At 40.1% G+C, this 19,403-nt stretch overlaps 3 protein-coding genes across 3 annotated transcripts in view; all 3 read right to left on the bottom strand.

Moving 5' to 3' along the window:
- Positions 1–3,812: 3,812 nt before the first annotated feature.
- On the bottom strand, positions 3,813–5,711 carry hoxd9a (homeobox D9a). The gene is made up of 2 exons (XM_049594124.1): positions 4,909–5,711; positions 3,813–4,419 (listed from the first exon to the last, which is right to left on the bottom strand). The coding sequence occupies exons 1-2, from the start codon at positions 5,480–5,482 to the stop codon at positions 4,175–4,177; spliced, it is 819 nt and encodes a 272-aa protein (XP_049450081.1). The 5' UTR covers positions 5,483–5,711; the 3' UTR covers positions 3,813–4,174.
- Positions 5,712–5,984: 273 nt separating this feature from the next.
- The window catches only part of hoxd10a (homeobox D10a), a 37,952-nt gene continuing 24,533 nt past the window's right edge, over positions 5,985–19,403 (bottom strand). Inside the window, exons 2-3 of the mRNA XM_049594763.1 lie at positions 8,689–9,643; positions 5,985–7,929 (exon numbers count right to left, since the gene is read on the bottom strand). Coding sequence (XP_049450720.1) covers positions 7,655–7,929; positions 8,689–9,439 — 1,026 coding nt within the window. The 5' untranslated portion in view covers positions 9,440–9,643 and the 3' untranslated portion in view covers positions 5,985–7,654. The remainder of the gene's footprint in view (positions 7,930–8,688; positions 9,644–19,403) is intronic.
- On the bottom strand, positions 12,218–15,068 carry hoxd11a (homeobox D11a). The gene is given in 3 exon segments (XM_049594762.1): positions 12,218–13,638; positions 14,259–14,876; positions 14,879–15,068. Coding segments are annotated over 3 exon segments (1,044 nt in total). The 3' UTR covers positions 12,218–13,402.

Below are 19,403 nucleotides of genomic sequence, written 5' to 3'. Positions count from 1 at the left end.
AATATAATGTGGAATTAAAGTAGCCTGCAGGTAGTGGTGGAATGTAACTACGTATATTTACTCAAGCACTGCAGTGAAGTACAAATTTTAGGTTTTTGGTTGCTTATTGCATTGTTAATACATAAAACAATTATTTTTATTATTATTATTTTATTACCAAGGACGTGTGACATGTTGTTTCTCTCTTTTCTTTACAATAATGATTTAATCAATTAATTACTGAACTCCTAAAAATAATGTATTTAACCATTCAATAAACTCACGATTGTCCCATTTTACGTGAAGGTGTCATCGGAGTGAGGTCGGGGTTCTTGATGTCTTTTTGAAGGTCCAAAGTTTCTAAATTATTTTACTCGACAACATATTTTCTTCATAGAAATATAGCAGAGAAGCTCTAAATGTAGTACTCAAGATGGTCTTCAGAATTCCAGTTGGTTTTCTTGGTAATGTACCAAAAAGTTTCCCAAATTATTTGACTTCACCCTTGTACTTTACTTTCGGCTACTTGATCCAATGCTTTTTAGGCTACTTCAGAGGGAAATATTGTAGGCCTACGTTTTGCTTATCTATGGACCTATGTTTTACTTGATGCATTGTTACCATTGAATTAATATTAATATATTATTTTGTTTTAAAATCATCGTATGTTCTGTGCGTAAAATTGACCAGACTACCCAAAATAGCGCAAAATGCATAGCGCACCTCCACCAACGACAACAGTGTAATGCTAATGTCCACATAAATGCATTAGTAGTAATAATAATCCAATAATGCAACAATAGTAAAACACTCACAAGTCAGAGAGTTTTGATATTTTATGTAAACTACATTTTGCGAAAAATACGAACTTGTAGCCTACTTATATTCTTAACGCAGGACTTTTACGTGTAATGGAGTATTTTTACTAGCTTCACACACACACACACACACACACACACACACGGTCATGACTACAACCTCAAACATGTACATGTATCACACTTTCCCATATTGTCCTCTGAATGTATTTCTCTGCTCATTGCCACAGCTATTATCTTCACACAGCCTCCACAGCAATCACACTGGACAGACAGTGCGTGGCATCTAACGGGGTGTAACATGACTGTAGCTAATGACCAGGGTGAAATAGCTGACCCCCACTCATGACCTGTGTGCAAACAGACACATGACTATGTATAGCCGTACAGTGAGAATGACTGCGTGGAAATCGGCATGTTGACAGAAATCCCCCCCTTATAATCGCATCTTCCTCGTTATCAAAGAACATGTTTGATGCAGTTATTGTGTGCGTGTAAACAGCGTGTGATGAACGTCGTCATTCTGGGGTCAAGTTTCCAGCCGTGACAGTCACCAGTCCGCTGTGTCACACATGTAGGCCATACACAGAGACGCAAACAATCAGTTCAACATTTACTGTAATTGCTTCAATATTCTGTGTCCTGTCTGAGTGAGCGCTGCCATTGGCTGTCAGTGTGTGGATACTTTGAACCTGACTACAATCATCAGGACTGGAGTTATGTTCACTTTAACTGTCGAGGACGCAGAGCAGGGAACACTGAGGGAGGCGCCTCTTGCTTTTCCTCCACAGACTAAATCAAAACACACCAAACCGCTGCGTTATCACCAAACACTGTCCATAATATCTAGAGAGTAAATGCCTAAAGCTTCATAGTCTGTGGGTTTTGCATTTGATAATGGAGATAAGTACACAGGGGCCTAAATTGTGTTTGCGCAAAGCCTCACAAACACATTAACTGTGGTCTTTCTTAATTATTATTTTTAATTGTAAATATATTTGATCATTCTAATAATGGCTGACGTGCTTGTGTTAATTGTGTATATTCCCCTTGATACATGCTTTACCATTTGGAAAAGAAATATCTATATAAAGACAGACGTCTTCCAAAGGCCCAGTGTGCCTTGTCTGTGGTCATGATCACTCCGCTTTGTTTGTGTCAATGATTTCAACAAAAACACAAGTGTGAGCATTCACTGTGCTTAGGCCTATGGGGGAATAAACAACCCAAGGCGCAGTGTCACAGTGTCTCTGTTATGACTGGTAGCTCCACAGTTCCGAGCTTACATATAAATCTAATTATTCAAGGACATTAAAAGCACCCAAAAATACGCAATTATACAATTTGACGACGTTTAGAGGAGTGTGTGGCCTTTAAAATTGACTATAATTGTTCGTTGTCGTCTGTAATGGTGGACTCAGCCTGCTCTTGTTCTGTGTCGATTGAAATTGGCTGCTCTTTGTGCAAATGTATGACGCACTGCTAAGGAGTGGGGTCTGAAAACTATCACGAGATTAAAAATAAATGTATGTTAAAATAGACCTACATGAAATTGGGACTTTAAATTTTACAAATGTTACAGAAGCCCGCTTCTCCTTTCTTCTTCTTTCCCCAGTAACATCAGCTTGCGATTCAGGCCGGAAAGCTGCATTATTATCCATTGTCACTGCTTAAAAACAGAGCTCAACACTAAATCTGGACTTTTACACGCTCACAATCCAAAAACATGCAGTTTTAAAAAGGTTACCCAGAGATAAGACCCTACAGTAGCCTATAAAATGCACCTTTCTTTCATTTAAATCAATAAATCCATGAATGCATGTTGTATGGTATGGTCCATGTGCTGCCTACATGTTCCAGCTGTGAATGAACCGCTGTGACTGAGACCAACAGACCAATATCGCCCTCTAGCGCTCTCATCACTTTCCCCAAATGAAGCCTGCAGCTCCAGCTGAGGTAAACAGATTGTTTTTAGTTCTGCGTAATTCAGGGGTTTTCCATGTGATTTGACCAGTGCTGTAAAAACTGTCATCACTGATTTATTTGCGCAAATTTAATAACAACCCAAAAATGAGCATGATGTTTTTTGTCCCCTCTGGTGCAGCCAGTGTGGGGTAAAATTAGGACACATTGCCTGGGTTTAAAATTTCAACATGAAATAAATTCAGAAGAAAGTAGAAAATCTCACTGGACACCAGTCAAAGTGAAGTTTTTTTTCCCATCGGTGGGAAGTGCAGTTGGTGAATAAACGTGACCATTAAGGTGGGGGGTGATTTCCTCTGAAACAATTCATCGACCAGACACCCTGTGGAAAAGTGTCTACATTCTGTTTGTCAGCAACAGACGCAAACGCCACAGCAAAAAAGGGGGTTTCAAAGGAGAGTGTAATTACTGGCCAGGACCATAAAGTCATTTAGGCCAGACGTCTAGCCATTTCTATAGCTTTATTGGAGCGAGGTTCTTCCTGCTTTAAAGTCATTCTTCGTACAAGTTAGACAATAAATTGGAAATCCGCCGCAACACCTCTCCCAATCGTAAACACTTTATTACTTCTACAACTGTTTGGGAGAAAAGTGAAATCTCACATACAGTGGAACCTCAAGTAGTCCTTACAGGCGAACTTAATCCCTTTAATGTTGCTGCAAATAAGAGAATCCAGCTCACTATTTAAGGTTGTGTTGTATTTTTCTGTTTGGCTGCAAAGCGTTGTGCTGCCTTCACGATCCTACTAAAAACAAGGCCTCAGGGGATTTTTTTTATCTTATTTTTTAATGCTTTAATTTTACTGGCTTCAGTGGAATTACGCACCACTTTAACACGATGAGGGAGCTTTAAATAAATTAAAGAAAAATAGTGAGATGCATATTGATATCTAAGTTAAAATGGATCATTTCTAAAATAAAAACACGCCTATTTTCCAGTCACGCACCTCATTGCCAATTATTTCAGAGTTAAAGTCTTGGAAATGGGTCAAAGCACCGTGCGTAATCTCCGTGTGTGTACCGACAACAGACAGCAGTCAGAGTGTTTCAGCTGTGAAAATGTTTTATATACAACTTCAAATTCTTAACAACTATAAAAGCAATACACATAGGCACGTTTCCTCCAAGCACAGGCTGCTTGTGGCTGTGTAAAACAAATAACATTTTTTTTAATATGAGACGGATTCTGTCTTATATCCACCAAAGACAAATTCCTGCACATGTGATTTTGATGCATATTTGGCCAACACATTATGACACTGACACGCAATATTACGCTATACCTAGAGGGGTCTAAAAAATGTTTTAAAATGGCTACCGAGGCTCCTGCCAAAATGAATGTAATTGTTCAGATGGCTTCCTTAGGGTATACAAATGTGTGAGTTGGCAGTGATTTCATAGCAGGTCCTTGCCGCTCCTCTCTCTGTTCATCTTCTTCATTTTCATCCTCCTGTTCTGGAACCAGATCTTCACTTGTCTCTCGGTTAAACTGAGTATGCGGGCCACCTCATAGCGTCGGTCTCTTGTCAGATACATGTTGTAGAGGAACTCCTTCTCCAGCTCTAAAGTCTGATATTTTGTGTACGGGCATCGCTTCTTTCTCGTGGAGCGCGCGTGAATCCAGGTTGCTGCAGGGTTGTCTGGAAAAACAGATACATATGTGAAGTGAGAGACATGTTAGAGGAGGAGGTGGTTTTTTATTTTTTGGGTAAATGGTTCTCAAATTCGGGGACGTGTAAGGACACGGGTGTGGTTTAAGGGGATCAAAAGTAAAATGAGAATTTTTTTCTTGTTAAAGACAGTGCGTAAAGATGACTATCTCCATTACATGTTGTCTGTTTTTACAGGGAGGGGAAATAACATGATATGGAAAGTAACATATCCATAGCTAAAGTCTTAGTCAGGGAAAATCACATCAAAATGCAGCAATGTGTATCTATTTTAAGCGTACTGTGACATGAAAAACTTTAGGATCCCCTGTAGTAACCTTAGCAGGGCGGGTTTTTCCTTTCTCGAGCCGAGGTATAGTACGAGACACTTTTATAGGTTAGTAAAACCTCCAGTTTTACACACCCAGCTCATACAGTTCTTAGGGTTGTAAATCAGGATTGGCTATTTCGTTTACTTACTTGGGTCAAGTTGTTGTTGTTTCTCCTCTTTGGGCTCGCTGTGGCTCGAAAGCTCACTTCCACTGTGCTCTTTGCTCGCTTTTTCTGGACACTCCGATACTCCACACGCGAATTCGCCGGCGAGCGGCCGAGCCTCAGCCTCCAACGTGTCGCACTCTGTAGCTTTCGGTGGCAAGACTTCTGGCTTTGTCCCGTACTGCCGACTGCTGGGGTGAAATCCGGCGAACGAAACGTGGTTGGAGATGGGGTCCATCCAGGAGCGGACGCCTACATATCTGCCGTCCGACGCGGGGAGATGGGACTGGTGGTGGTGGTGGTGGTGCACGTACGGATGATAAATCCCCTGCGGGTGAACCGAGGACCAAGACGACGGGAAAACGGCGGACTTGGGTGCGAAATTGCAAGAGGAGAAGTCTGCGTTGTCCCCAGCACCTGACGGCCTCGGGGTCACCGAGTGTGGAGCCTGAATAAAGCGAGCACCGTACACATCCTCCGGCTCCTGCCCCATGATAGCGTCCACATAGCAGTTACTGAGAGTGCCACTGGAAGACATTTTTGATCTCTTCCTACTCATATAATAAGGGTTGCACTGTTACGGGAAGCTTCCCTCTATGAACAATCATAGTATTTTTCCTGGCCTGCATCTACAGGGATTGGTTACATGGATCACGTGGTCATATTTACCAATACAGCGAGTAAATCAATCCTGCCCTTGCGCTCTCTCTTTTTTTTCGTCAGGTTTAATTTAGCTTTTCATTTCTCAAATAATAAAAAGCCCCATCAGATGTGACTGGAGGGAGAAAACAATCGCTCAAATGAATGCAAATGGCTTTTTCTTCTTCTTCTTCTTCTTCTTCTGTTTCTCATGTGCGGGTGGCTGCAGGAGGCTGCAACAATACAAGCAGCTAAAAAAAAAAAAAAAAAAAAAAAAAAAGGAATAAGACACATTTCCTCCCTCACACACACACAGTGCACTAACACCCCGTATCTCAATGTATGAGAAAACACTTCTAATATCGTCTTGATACCCTCAATGCTTGTAAAATGCTTTATAGACTTACGGAGTCCTCGTAAAATAGATGTAATAACATGCTGTAAAATAACAGACGCCATTTCCGTTCACAATGCGCTGTATCCATTGTTAATATTCGGCCAGGAAACATATTTTCTGGGTTGGTTTAATTTTTAAAAGCTGAGCCGGAAACGGCAGTTGTGAAATTATTGTATTCATTCAAAGGAGGGCAATAATGTCTTTATGTATCAATAAATGTTTTATGAGGTGCGTGTGATTATACATGCCGTCAATAAAAAAAAAGGAAAAAAGACATTGAGAAGCAAAGTCCATCTGTGTGTTGCTGTCTGAAGGGTCTAATTTAAATATAATATACATGTTGCCTTTTTTAAGTAGACTTTTATCCTTGTTTTCAGTTTGATGACCTTCAGGTTAGAAAAAGCAACACTTTTAAAATGGGAAATCGTCCAGTTAGAGGTCAAATCTGCAGACAGGATCAGCCTGACAGTTACATGTCATTTGATCGCACATAAACACAACATAAGAAGTTATCCTGGGCAATTAAAAGCAATGCAACGTGGCTACTGAGGCCCTGCGTCGCTCACACGGAAGGAAGCGTCCATGCCTGTGAATTTGTGCTTGAACATAACTTCCCACCGTCTGATGCTTCGTGCAGACTGTTAGTTTATTCACAAGCAGGCCTGAAAATAAAAACACCATGTTTATTTGATTACGCGGCCTCCGCCTCTTTGCGTGTCTCTGCTGCGCTCTTCGTGGACACAGAAAAACCTGGAACATTTTGTTTTATTCAGACTATTTTGGTTTAGATCTTGTGCGTAATTTCACCATTATCACTGTGTGTAGTTTAGTGTGTCTTCAGAGAGCTGGTGTATCTTATAAAGCGTATAATAATAGGTTAAGTATTGTAGTCTAACAACTAAAAACCGCGTGTGTTAACACTGCTGGTTGCCCACAAACTAAACATTTTCATGTTTTTAAGCTTGGAGAGTCATCGTCGGATTAAGTCGGAGTATAATTGTTTCTAATTTAGTGAAATTAGAAACACATTAGGAACATTTTTTGGAACAGCATTTTTTTTTTGCAGTGGAGTGCAAAAGAGATTGTGTTTTTCTTGCTATTTTAATCCTCATCCACACCATTTTACGCACGCTAATGCCCGCGTCATCCAACACAATACTGCACATTTCGACAGGGATACAGCAGCCACCAATAACTGTAGACAAGACACTTTGATAACACAAAACACAATGAGATTATTTGACAATTTATTGCAAGATAACATGCCACAAACATGCAATAAAGTCACAGATTAACATTGTTTTTCCGCCATAGAAACATTTCACTGTGGAGCAAATGGCTTGCACTTACTGTAAAACAAATGTTGCACTACACGACAATAAATGTGCTTTCATGACTGAAAAATAAAGAGTAACTCTTTTTTTCCAAAACAGCTCGCCATCGCGACACAATAGAATATCCATGTCTACTGGCTAGTGGGAAGAAATCTACTTCTCCAATAATTTAAGACCAAAAAAGTGTTACCCTGTGATAAAATAAAAACAAATACACGACGCCACACAAAGTACTAAAATTGGCTTATATATAGTCACAGTTTCGTTGAAATTGAAGATAAACGTCCAATGCCACTGAAGCATCAAACTGAATATGAGAGGAAAAGAAAAAAAAGACAGCTAACCACAGATACATGCGCGCTCACGAAAAGGTGAGATTTGAGGTCAGTTCACGGATGCGGTTTTCTCTGTTCATTTTCTTCAGTTTCATCCTGCGGTTCTGAAACCAGATCTTGACCTGCCTGTCGGTCAGGTTGACGCTCCTGCTGATCTCTAGGCGGCGCTCTCGGGTCAGATACATATTGAAGAGAAACTCCTTTTCCAACTCCAAGGTCTGGTGCTTTGTGTAGGGACATCTTTTCTTTCTCCCACTTTTTGCAGTTAACCAGTTGCTCGTCGTCGTGTCGCCTTTGCAGTCTGTAAAGATTCACATCAGAGACATTTCTGTAGGTTAGTGATTCCGCCTCAACACACACACTCACCTGCTGCTTTTGGATTTCACCTCTGGGAAATAACACATGATATAAATGTTTTCCCAGACTAGATAAAATGCACGGGATGTTATTAGACACGTACATGCCACTACTAATAAAATAAAAATGAAATTAAACCCCCAGCTCATCAAAGCGCACACAGGAACACATCATGCAGCCTTAAACATGATCCAAAAATCTATTAATTTCATGAAAGCTTCAGATGCTTTATCATGTTTGATTAAATTGTCACAATTACCAACTTTAAATGGAATTTTCAACAATTATTTCATCATGTTCTAGTTAAAGATGCAGACTATCCAGAATTACGCATCTGCAAATGCTCCATTTTTAAGCTCCTGGGGTGATTAATTTCTGCATTTTAATAAATATAGCAATCTTTTTTAGTTTCTGAAAAGCGTAAAATTTTAGCAATATGCACACATATAAAGCAGCAGATAGTGGAAATATATTTTTAAAATAATGCACATTATTTTGGATTTAAATACCTGAAGGAAGAGAGTCACTGTGTGCATGCTGCATGGTAAAACCATTCTCTGTTGCCCATTACTGCAACCTGAGAAAGACTCTCATTAAACATTACGACTTTAGGGTTGTTTGTGTTTTATACTTGGTTTTATGATGCTGGAGCTCAGCACTACAGCGCCACAAGATAAAAAGCTTTTCATTGTAGCCAACCCACCTTTCCCTTCCTTCTGTAGCAGCTCAGGACTGGACACAGAGGCTTCCATGGAGCAGTTTTTCTCCCCGGAGCTGGACTTGGGGTCCGGGCTTTCTACGCGTGGGACCGGTGTCCTTGAGGTCTCGGGGTTCTGCGGGACGTCCTCACTTTTCTTTTCCACATCAAAATTTGAAGGCGCCGTGGCGGACTGCGGTGGTTTCGGGGTGACCCGGCTGAGCTGCATCAGTGTTGGGTTTGGACTCGGCGGCTCATGGCAGTAGTTTTCCTGGTGTTTCCCATTCGCATAAGTTTGGCTCAGTCTGAAATAGCCCGGGACCGGGATCTCGGGACCATCGACAGGACAAGACTCGGGGATAACGTTAGAATATGCGGGGACCTCTGACGAGCTGACTTTTTGTACTCTCTTATCGGAGTACATGCAGCAGTTACTCTCTTCCTTTATGCTCTGTGAAAATGTACAGTTTGACATCTGACTGGACGGCTCTATTCTGCAGGGTCTATTCGGATCAGTCCAGTTATCTATTTGAGGTATGTACGAGTGGACATTCATGCCCATATTTTGGTGGTTGACCTCCCCTCTTTTGCCGAAAGACGGCAGGAGTCCACAGGTTTGCATTCCGTAAGTTCCCATTTCTGAGCCAGACGGCATGTACATGTTGCTGCTGGAGTAAAAGCTGTCCGACCTGCAAGCACCAATTAAAGAGTCCACTAGAAACGTGTTTGCCGCAGGAGAGCTACTGGGAAAGGACATTTTGGGGGGTTAAGTTCTTTAGGAGGAGAGAGATGTCCTTTGTAAGCTGACATATCTAGGAAAAACAATCTCCGTGTAAGTCAGGATGCCTCCCGACCACATGACAAGCCCACCAATGAGATTTGAAAATGGCCTTGAGACGCAGCCTCCTCTCCCCTGCGCACACACTCATACTGCGGATGCAGACGTGGTCAACAGCGACACCTACAACACGGACTTGAAATTGGTTGGCAGACTTTACAGAGGCTGTGCAGCCAAAACTGAAACAATCACATATTAAAACAAAGGCACGACGTCAGTGACATCACAGAATAAAACACAGAAAACACACCACGTTCATGTGGCTCTTACGCGCGCAACTGAAGCTCTATAACGTGTTTTAATGAGTTAAATGCTTCAAAGGATATGTGTGTCTTTGTGTGAGAGACTCAGGAAAGGGAGTGTGTATATGTGTGTGTGTGTGTGTAAAATGCTGCCTATATGGCGCATAGGCGACAACTGCAGACCATCTGAAACAATGTGCACATTTCTACTGAGTTTGTTTTTACACACATCACCCACACATACCAACACCAGAGTCCGCATTAACTGTATTTGCATATATCTTACTGTCTTTATTATATTTGAATTAAAATCTGAATAGAAACAGAATAAAGACACATTTTAATATACTGTTTGCTCTGTCATTTTTTCATTATTTCAGCGGTTGTTTTATTTCTTGCATATGATTAAATGTTTAATTAAAAAGCACCAAATGACTGTGTTCGGCCATTTAGAATTCCTGCATGTCAGCATTTAAATAAGGAATCTATAAGATCCACCATTTGCACATTTAAATCGACCTACCAGAAGCTCAGCATGCGTGAAGGTCAACATTACAACCCTGCTGGAGTTAGCCTCTCAAATAAATTCCACTTAAGACGGATAAAAAATGGTCCTTTATTATTAGCACAGGTTATTAAGCACAATATCTTTATTTGCATTTTGTCACAGGTATTTCCGATGTTCCAAAAAATAAAAGTATGCACACTCTGGGGATTGTTTTTGCTCAGGGCTCCATTGTTTTTGTCTGCAAGGAAGGTACATGTGTGCAAGATAAACTGAGGAGGGGAAAAAATAAAAACACTTTGTACCTAAAAATAATCGCAATGATCCTACAGGTCTGTTACAAATAAAAAACACTAAATGCATCTTGGAATAATTATATCTTTGGTCTTTGCGCCAAGATTTAAATAATTCTTAATCTTGTGTAAGAGGATGTGCAGATCTGTCTTCAAGGCTCTCAGATATTTACAGTTGGTTGTAAATACGCATTTGTAGTATGCAAATCATCTCAGCATCACAGGATTCACAAACAACCACATACAGGCTCGTTAAACCTCAAGTTTAATCAGTGAATATGTGTAGAAAATACATTCCTCCGATTAGTTATTAAAAGAAAGGAAATTTTAAAAAAAACATTTAACTGAGACATCTGACAACACGGACACCATTTTTGTTTTAATAAGCATGTTTCTAATAAAGACAATGGCTCAAATATAACATTGGGCTATTTTGCATATCATGTGACGCATTGAACTGAAATAAAAAATAATATGGGAGTATATTATTTAGGCATAATCAACAATTCATACACGCACAAAATGTACACAAGTACCGTAAAAGTGGAAAAACAATGGCATAACAACAATAATATAACAATAATAACAATAATGATAACAATAATAATAATAATAATAATAATAATTTAAAGTAAATGCCAGGAGATCCACTAATATATTTAATATTCTTTCAAACATAAGGGTAGATATTTATTATTTAAAAAAAAAAATGAGGGTATAATTATTTAAGGACACCGACATTGTAGATTCATGCAAAACTTGTGCCCTCGTGTCCTTCATTTTTTTTTTTTTTTTTCTTTTTTGGAGTAGCTGTCACTCTTACTCTTCAAAGCAAATAGCCAGACGCAGATAAACAATAATTCAACAGTTATACAGCTGAAAAATAAAATGAAATAAAAATTATTTGTAAAGCACATTTACGTGAATATTTTCCCCACATTGCCAGCATAACATCTGGAGTGTGTGGAGACAGATTGCAGCGGCCTTTGAGGTTGTGCGGCCTTCAGGTGAAGATCGAAGTCTGTATTTTAGAGTTTCAGATTACAAAGACACGAGTTACATGTATTTTGCTTGTCCATTTAAAACACTTGAACATGACTTGGAAATGTAATGGCCGCCTGGAAGACACAGGAGTTGCAGAAGGTAAAGTGGGTGTTGAGTGAAATAAATAATGTGTGTTAAGATTAATTTATTAACGTATTAATTTATTTTCTTAGGGAAGCTACAGCTTTTACTGTGGAATGGTTTGACTTTGACAAAAAGAAGTAATCTTGGACATTTTATTTAAAATTCAACTATTTAAAATCTGCTGAAAATAACTAAATTTAAGCCACCAAGTGTAGTTAACTAAAATAAAAATGTAAACTAACCTTCTCTTCAAAGGATTTTTTCCTCCAGTGAGTTATTTTCATGCAGTCTAGATGTTAAATTTGACTCAGCTCTGCATTTCCACTCACAGCCAAAGCAGCAAGTCTGCCCTCATGTGGATACACCGAGAAGCAAAGTGTAACACCCCACACAGTTGGTAATGTAATTTCACTGTAGGACATGATGACAACCCAATTAAACGCTTAATGAAACTCAGTTTTCTAATAGGCTTTTTGGGAAATAACTGTAGGTGTGACGCATCACAAATGAAATAAACATTAATCCTGTTTCAAAGTATTATTTCATAAACGAGGGCTGAGATGGCTGCTGGAGAGAAAATCAAATTAAAGATCAATAAAGCGACTTTTTGTGTGGAATCGATGCGTTTATCGACTCATAAGATACAAGCTACAGTGCTCAGGTGAAGCAGCCTGAGGTCACTGTATAATGGAGCTGCGCACAGATAGAAATGAGTCACCTGCGTTAATTACACATGGAAACGCGCATTTTTTGCCAACAGTTGGAAATCTTTCTCCTTTGCAGCAGATTTAAAGGCGTCAAAGAAACATTTTGCGCACTGAGAACACTAGAACAGCAGATTAACTTCAAAAATTACTTATCCTTTCATATGGCGGTCCTTGTTAGAATATCCTCCATTGTATCCCAGCTACCAACACAAGCTCTTCAATGTGTCAAAAGGCGCTAAATATAAAACGGGATGCGCAGAAGTGTCTTGTATTCTCCACACATTTGTAGCCTGGAGTGAAACTACACAGGAAAGAGCATCAGAGCTCTTGTGATCTGGGGGTTGGGACACCAAAGTGCAATAGCCCCCTATTTAGACATTTACAGCTATGTTTATTATACTGTCTAGACGGTTCAAGGTTTAGTAAACAATCCAGTGTTTGAAAGCAAAGGAAATGACGGGACTTATCAGGCCTGCGAAGCGTCAGATTTCAGTATGCATGAATCTTTGGAGAAAAAAAAATCCCCCCTTTTTCTCGTGTTATTTAAGGACTTGGTTAAGTTCATGTGACAAGGTTCGTGACTATGATACAACATTTGTCGTGTCTGTTTTAAGTTTTCACACCACAACGTGCATTACATGCGTCTTATAAATGGATTTACACAAGGTAGAAGCCTTACATATAGTTTATATAAATAATTTCCACGCGTTTTTTACGCGCTTTGCTGGAATATGTGTCGCCAATAACACGAAACCATGTGAACACAAATAAATAAATGCAGGAATTGTTTGCAATAAAGAGAAAACAAAGAAAAAGTGGCGTCTTGGTTTTGCCAGATTTTTGTAAAATAAATTGTCTAAACAGGATGATGAGGGATCAAATATGCAGAGGGGACCAGTCTTTTAAATGTGTGTGTGGCTCCTATTTTGCTCCCGTGTGTGTGTGTGTGTGTGTGTGTGTGTGTGTGTGTGTGTGTGTGTGTGTGTGTACAACAACTATGTCAGGTATCAGAATAAAGGATTCCCAGTGAAATACTGTAGGCGGTCGCGATTCAGCTTTTTCTCTTTCATCCTTCTGTTCTGAAACCAGATCTTCACCTGCCGATCGGTCAGGTTTAACATCCTGGACAGCTGAAGACGCTTTTCTTTGTTAATGTACACGTTGAAGAAAAACTCTCGTTCAAGTTCTCGGATCTGGTATTTGGTGTAAGGACACCTCTTCTTCCTGGACTTGGTTGATGAACCTGCACAAGGAGAGAAAATGTGGGGAAAAATTGAAGATCAGGCTCCAAATATTGGACTGAAATGTAGATAAGAGGATGACAGATACATTTATTTTGGTGTTTATTTATTTATTTGGTCATGCACAATGGCCCTCTGTCACACACACACACACACACACCTACACACAAACACACACACACTGGGAGGAACAACAACAGCGGAATTTGCATTAAAATGAACTTATACTGCTCTGATTTGTGCGCATAGGTTACTGTATAGAGGTAGACTATTGCATCCCCCCAAAGTGTTGTTATATCTGCACAATATTAGCTATAAACCGATGAAATAAACTTTAATAAAACCCTTTTCTTGAATCCCCCATCAATACACATCACCCCCAGCAACACAGTCATTTTATCAGACACAAGGCAACCTTTAAAGTATGTTTAACTTAACGGTTTCCCATTGTAAATACCTTTACAACCGTAAACTAAATCTTATAGGGATATAAAAGCTTTTGCCTGCTTATAAAGAGCCACATAACCCAGGACGGCCACGGTGGTGGACACACAGTGCAGCCCAGACACTCCATTGTCTAACTTGCACACCTTATATCCAAAACAAAGAGGGAAAGACTTACTCTGTTGGTTGTTCTTGTCGCCGCAGTTGGAGGATGAGTCCTCGTCGGCGCTCCCGCTCGGGTCAGCTTTGTGCTGCTCCAGTTTGGTTAAAGCCTGATTGTTATTCGCAGCATCTCCGGCAGCAGCAGAGTCTGTCTTTTGTTTGGGGTGCTCCGCGTTGGGCTTGTCCGAGTTAGGAGTGTCCAAAAACTGGTCGAAGCCCTGGGGGAGAACCCCATTTCGGCCGACACCGGTGAAGAAATTGCAGGGCGAGCTGGTCCCCCCGTGGTGGCCGTAAAAGGACTCGTTTTTGAATATCACATCCGCCCTGCTGCCGGAGGACTGGATCAAGTCCCGGTGCATTATCTCGTCCGTTGAGTAGTAAGATGCGTAATTGCCCCTATAGTGCCATTTGCTGGGATGGTCCAGTCCATAATCCCTGAAAGCGACTTCTCGAACAGGTTGGACTTGGGCTATGTTGGGTGAATAGGGGAAATTAATCTGACACGAAGTAGTCTGCGGTAAAAAGGAGGAGACTGATGTAAAATCGGGCGTCGAAACGTAATAAGTGCAGCTCGGTAAATACATATTTGACGCACAGCTGCGATCATCGTATTCCGTCATATCTCTTCTTCCCTTTTCCTCTTTGCAACAGAGGAGAGGAATTGGCAGCCTGGCTGTGTTAAACTTTGTCCATCTATAGCACCACAGGCGCGTGGAAAGACCCCGCCAGGGAGAAAAAATCGGAAACGTAGGCAGACCTGCAATACATCTTGATCGATTCTTGAGGTAATTGTGTCATGTGATCCAGCCAAGAAATTACCATACATCAATATCAGTCATTAAAAACTGTCCGGAGAAACTCATGTGAGCGCATGCAAGAGACTTCATTGGCTCCCTGGCTGCAGAGGAAACTCCTCTCCAGCCTTCTTGCCCTATAGCTCACGGAAAAAAAGAAATTTGTGAAGCACCGCTGGAACATTTAATTGAAAGCTTTACAGCAGCATCCTCACTGTATAATGACACGTAATGACAGACACACGCCTTCAATCGGCAGTAGATTTGCGCACTTTGGAGTGTGCGCCGTGTGTTTGTAGCAACAGTTAGGGTGGAAACATTGAAGTTGACCTCCGCATTTAATGCAAAGCTTGGAAGGAATGGCACCAGGGCCACCGTGCCTGCACACATAGCTGCACAGAAGCCTGTTTGATTCACAAGCGACTCATTAGCTCGGCTTTTATGCAAATAAATTTTAGGCTTCATTGCGTGTAATCACTGCGCACCATGATGGTTGGAAGACATTTAGATACACAGCAGGAAAATACTTGAAGTTATTGTCAGAAACAATTATCTTGGTCTGCAAAATAAGGCTCAGGCGCCACAAGAAAAATAACAAGACCACAAAATGATGATAAATTCCACTGCTAAGCATGCTGACAAGCCCATATTTGCCTCTGCTTTAAAATCATACTGTTAGAATGTTAAAACATAGCATCCGGTTTGCTTTTCATTTGTTACACCTTAATAATAAATGCAGATGGACGCGCGTGACAACAGCCAAACAAAACAGCACGGTATGCTGCTGAAAAATACAGCAGAGTTGATTTTGGATGCCACAAATAAACACAAGCTAAGTCAATCGCAAGCATGAATCACTGTGCACATTCAGCACGGCCAAGTCCAAAACAACTGGCTTTGACCGTCTGTGGTCTAGGTGATGTCCACCAAGCATTCACCAACAAGCCTCTGCACCCAAATCATTTTATTGCACGAAGGCAGCCATGCCTGCAGAGTTTAGGCCTCTCTTCTCGGAGGAGAAAACGGAGTTAAAACACTGGTGCACGGATACACATGTCTGCGAGACTGCATCTGTATTTTTTGTTTGCCACTGTGAGTATGATTTCTATTTTCATGCTTTATTTTTTTACGCGTATAAAGGGAAGAAAGTAAAGGAAGGAAGCAAAGGAAGGAGGAAATATGTTTAAAGAAATTCACGTACTCCGCAGTGTTTGTGCAGAGCCTGATGCTGGACATTTAACTCAAAATTATCATGCACATTGTGCACCTTCAGTGGTAATGCAGCTCTAATTTGAAGGCCAGTGTTGCAGGCAGAGGACAAACATTCTTCGCCGCTTAAAGCCTGAAGGTCACACGCAATGTGGAAGTAGCTCAAAGGAGACTGGCTTTATTGTTATTGGGGGGTAAAATCAGCTCTGTGGTCGAGTTCTCTGTTTTCAGCCTTTATCACACTTCACGTCGAAACTCCTCAGGCAGTAAACAGCATGGAAAACACAAGTCTGTACATTTGTAGAAAAAATAGGGTAAAAATCAGAATATTTTCGTAAATTAATCCGACGCACAACCTACAGAGAGCAAAAATACTTTGTAGGTATCACCAAAAATCAAAAGTATTGCAGTGACATGTTAAAAAAATGTTACAAAAAATAAAATTATAGTTTCAAACTAAATAACTTTAAGTTCTTAGACAAGAATACAAAGTTTAGGGGACCTGTTGCTCATCACTTGTGCCACTATTTCTTTTAAATTGTAGCTTTCTTTTTTGTCTTTTGTTGTGCAGCATTTTAAAATGTGGACTCTCAATTACTGCCATTATTATTTCCATTGTTATCAATTATTCCTTGACGCGTTTGAGCTAAAATATTGCGTCATGTTTAACGTCCTGAGCGTTAACGTTGACTTTCGCCCAGCAAAATTAGATTATTCACATTTTAAGTCAACATTTCACATTTCAAATGACTGTTTTACAAGCAACAATTTCAAGTTTTGACGCACAAAAAACTCGAATTCAGCCTAAATTGTCGTGTTGCTGGGCCCTTTTTTCTCGTGCGTAATATCAACTTTGATATTACAATTTAACCAAATAGCATAGAGGCTGAACTAGATCCTACTTTACAAAAATGTTCATATTTAGTTGATACATTTCTCATTTCTATTTTCTATCTCCTCACAAACAATCAGCTTTATGTTAATATTGTGGGAAGTAGCAATGCACAGCCTTACTAACTAACTTGACCTTAACTTTGTTTTGGCGCCCCCACTATCTTGAGGAGCTATATGACGCTGTCTGGCTGCGTTTGGCAGTAAAGCAATAAAGCAACAAATACTGCAGGAAAAAGGGCTGCGTATTTGACGCAAAGAGAACTCAGTGTAGCCCTTCAAAATAGTCTGAGTAATAAAAACTAATAAGTGAAACGCGTTGTGTGGGGAGGATTTTAAGCTGAGGAAAAACAGACAAACCTCGAGTTGAAGCACAACAGGCCCGCAGTATGAGTGTGTGTGAGTGCAGATTGTGTGCAAAATAGTATACTGAAATTATATCAAGATTGGCCCAATAAAAAGGAAACATTTTGTAGGAGCAGCTCCACAAAATAAAAGATCAGAAGTGGAAAAAAATAGATTGGTAAGACTCATTAATGGAAGAAGCATCTCATTACTGGGTTCAAAATGCTACCCTGACTTCCATGAACCTTTAGTGGGACTGCAGTGGTATGTTCTTGTTGCAGCGATGCGGTGATGATGACGTGATAATGATGTAATGGGAGGCTGCATTAATAGATTCACCTCATGTAATGTTTCACGTATAAACTGTTGGTGGTTAAATCCTGGAATTTAAGCCTTTAAATAAAGTCTCTCCATGTGTGACCTCTAGACTGCAACTTTGTCAGTTCTCAACTTCAATGTGAAAGCGACAACAAAGTGTCGTGGAAAAGATATACTTTGGATAACAATAAACAATGACCCAGCTAGATATGTCCAAACCACACACACACACACACACACACACAGACACACACACACACATACACACCAACAAAATCGCTTCTATTACGCACAGAGGAGCCAGTTTGGCGTTTAAAGTGCAGCAATGTCTCTGAAAAATTAAAGGATGCATATATGACTTCTGAATTACACCAGATCCATTTGGCCAAAGCCACAGTAACCTCCTACTGACATGTGGAGGTTCTGCCTGTGTCTGGGTGTGTGCGTGTGTGTGTGTGAGTGAGTGTGTGAGACAGAGGGCTGCTGCTGCTGTGGTGCAGGCTGTTTTACGCGTCTGCGCATAGGCACAAAAGAATGTTAAAGAAAATGCTCAAATATAAGTTTTTAAAGAAGCATTTTGATTATGAAAATCCAGTCAAAATAAAGTACATTTATAAGTATTTGCGACTGGGTATACAACTTAAATAAAGCATGATCACGACATGATATTTGTTACAAAGCAGCTGGTGATTTTGGCTGGAAAAAGATTTGAATTTTCTCTTTTGGAAGCTGCTTGATGGACTTAAAGACAGACATTTACGAAAGGGACAGCTAAGTGCAGGCTAGGATGTTTCATTAAAGTGAGAAGGGGTGCTTTCCTAGAAATTATATTAAAATAACTGTGTATAAAGACATCAAATCCATTCATTTCATGCATACATGATCGATGTATAGACTGAGGATTATTCAGTTTATATTCAGTGAAAGGTAGCCACACACGCACATCCTATACGCTGATCTCTTCACCGCTGCAGTCAGCCAAGAACAACATTCAGGTCTCCAAAGTACATCCTCTTCACTTCTATTTAAAAATCAGACTAATCTGGTGGGAGAGGTGCAAACTATTGACACCTTTTACATGTTCAGATGACACATAAGTATACTGATCAACTAGTGAGCGACTGGCTGAATGAGCGTGAACTCAACATATACATAAATGAAGCCAAAAGGTCTTAGTCGCCATTCGACACATTGCCTAAAATATAAAATGATTCACATGATGCACAATAACTCGTAATCAAGCAATTTAAAAATTATCTTTATTCTGAAATGTATTCATTTGCAGGTTGCGTCCATTTTACAAAACCTGAGCCCGTGCGTAAAAAGATGGCGCGTTGAATGCGTATTCTCACCACTAACATGCTTTCTGTGATTATTTATAAATATGTTCATTCCGAAATGAAATTAGGAAATATTCTTTCATTAATTGTGTATTTTTAAAAGACTGGATCAACTGAGGAAGGTTGATTACATCTGATGTGTGTTTGTGCAGCATATTTACGCACAACACCTGGCCTGACAACAAAAAAAATCCACTCTTATTTAAATACACTTATAAAGTAGCTCAATCCAACACTATCCGGATGTCTTGTATCCACAAACAC

The sequence above is a fragment of the Epinephelus fuscoguttatus genome, linkage group LG13, assembly GCF_011397635.1.
Source record: "Epinephelus fuscoguttatus linkage group LG13, E.fuscoguttatus.final_Chr_v1".
NCBI lineage: Eukaryota > Metazoa > Chordata > Actinopteri > Perciformes > Serranidae > Epinephelus > Epinephelus fuscoguttatus.
This window is presented reverse-complemented; position numbering and strand designations above follow the sequence as displayed.

Excerpts from the sequence above, each read along its gene's own strand:
- hoxd9a (XM_049594124.1), bottom strand. The coding sequence starts at position 5,482 with ATGAGTAGGAAGAGATCAAAAATGTCTTCCAGTGGCACTCTCAGTAAC. Across the intron at positions 4,420-4,908 it reads ACAACAACAACTTGACCCAA|ACAACCCTGCAGCAACCTGG; the intron begins GTAAGTAAACGA and ends CTGTTTTTCCAG.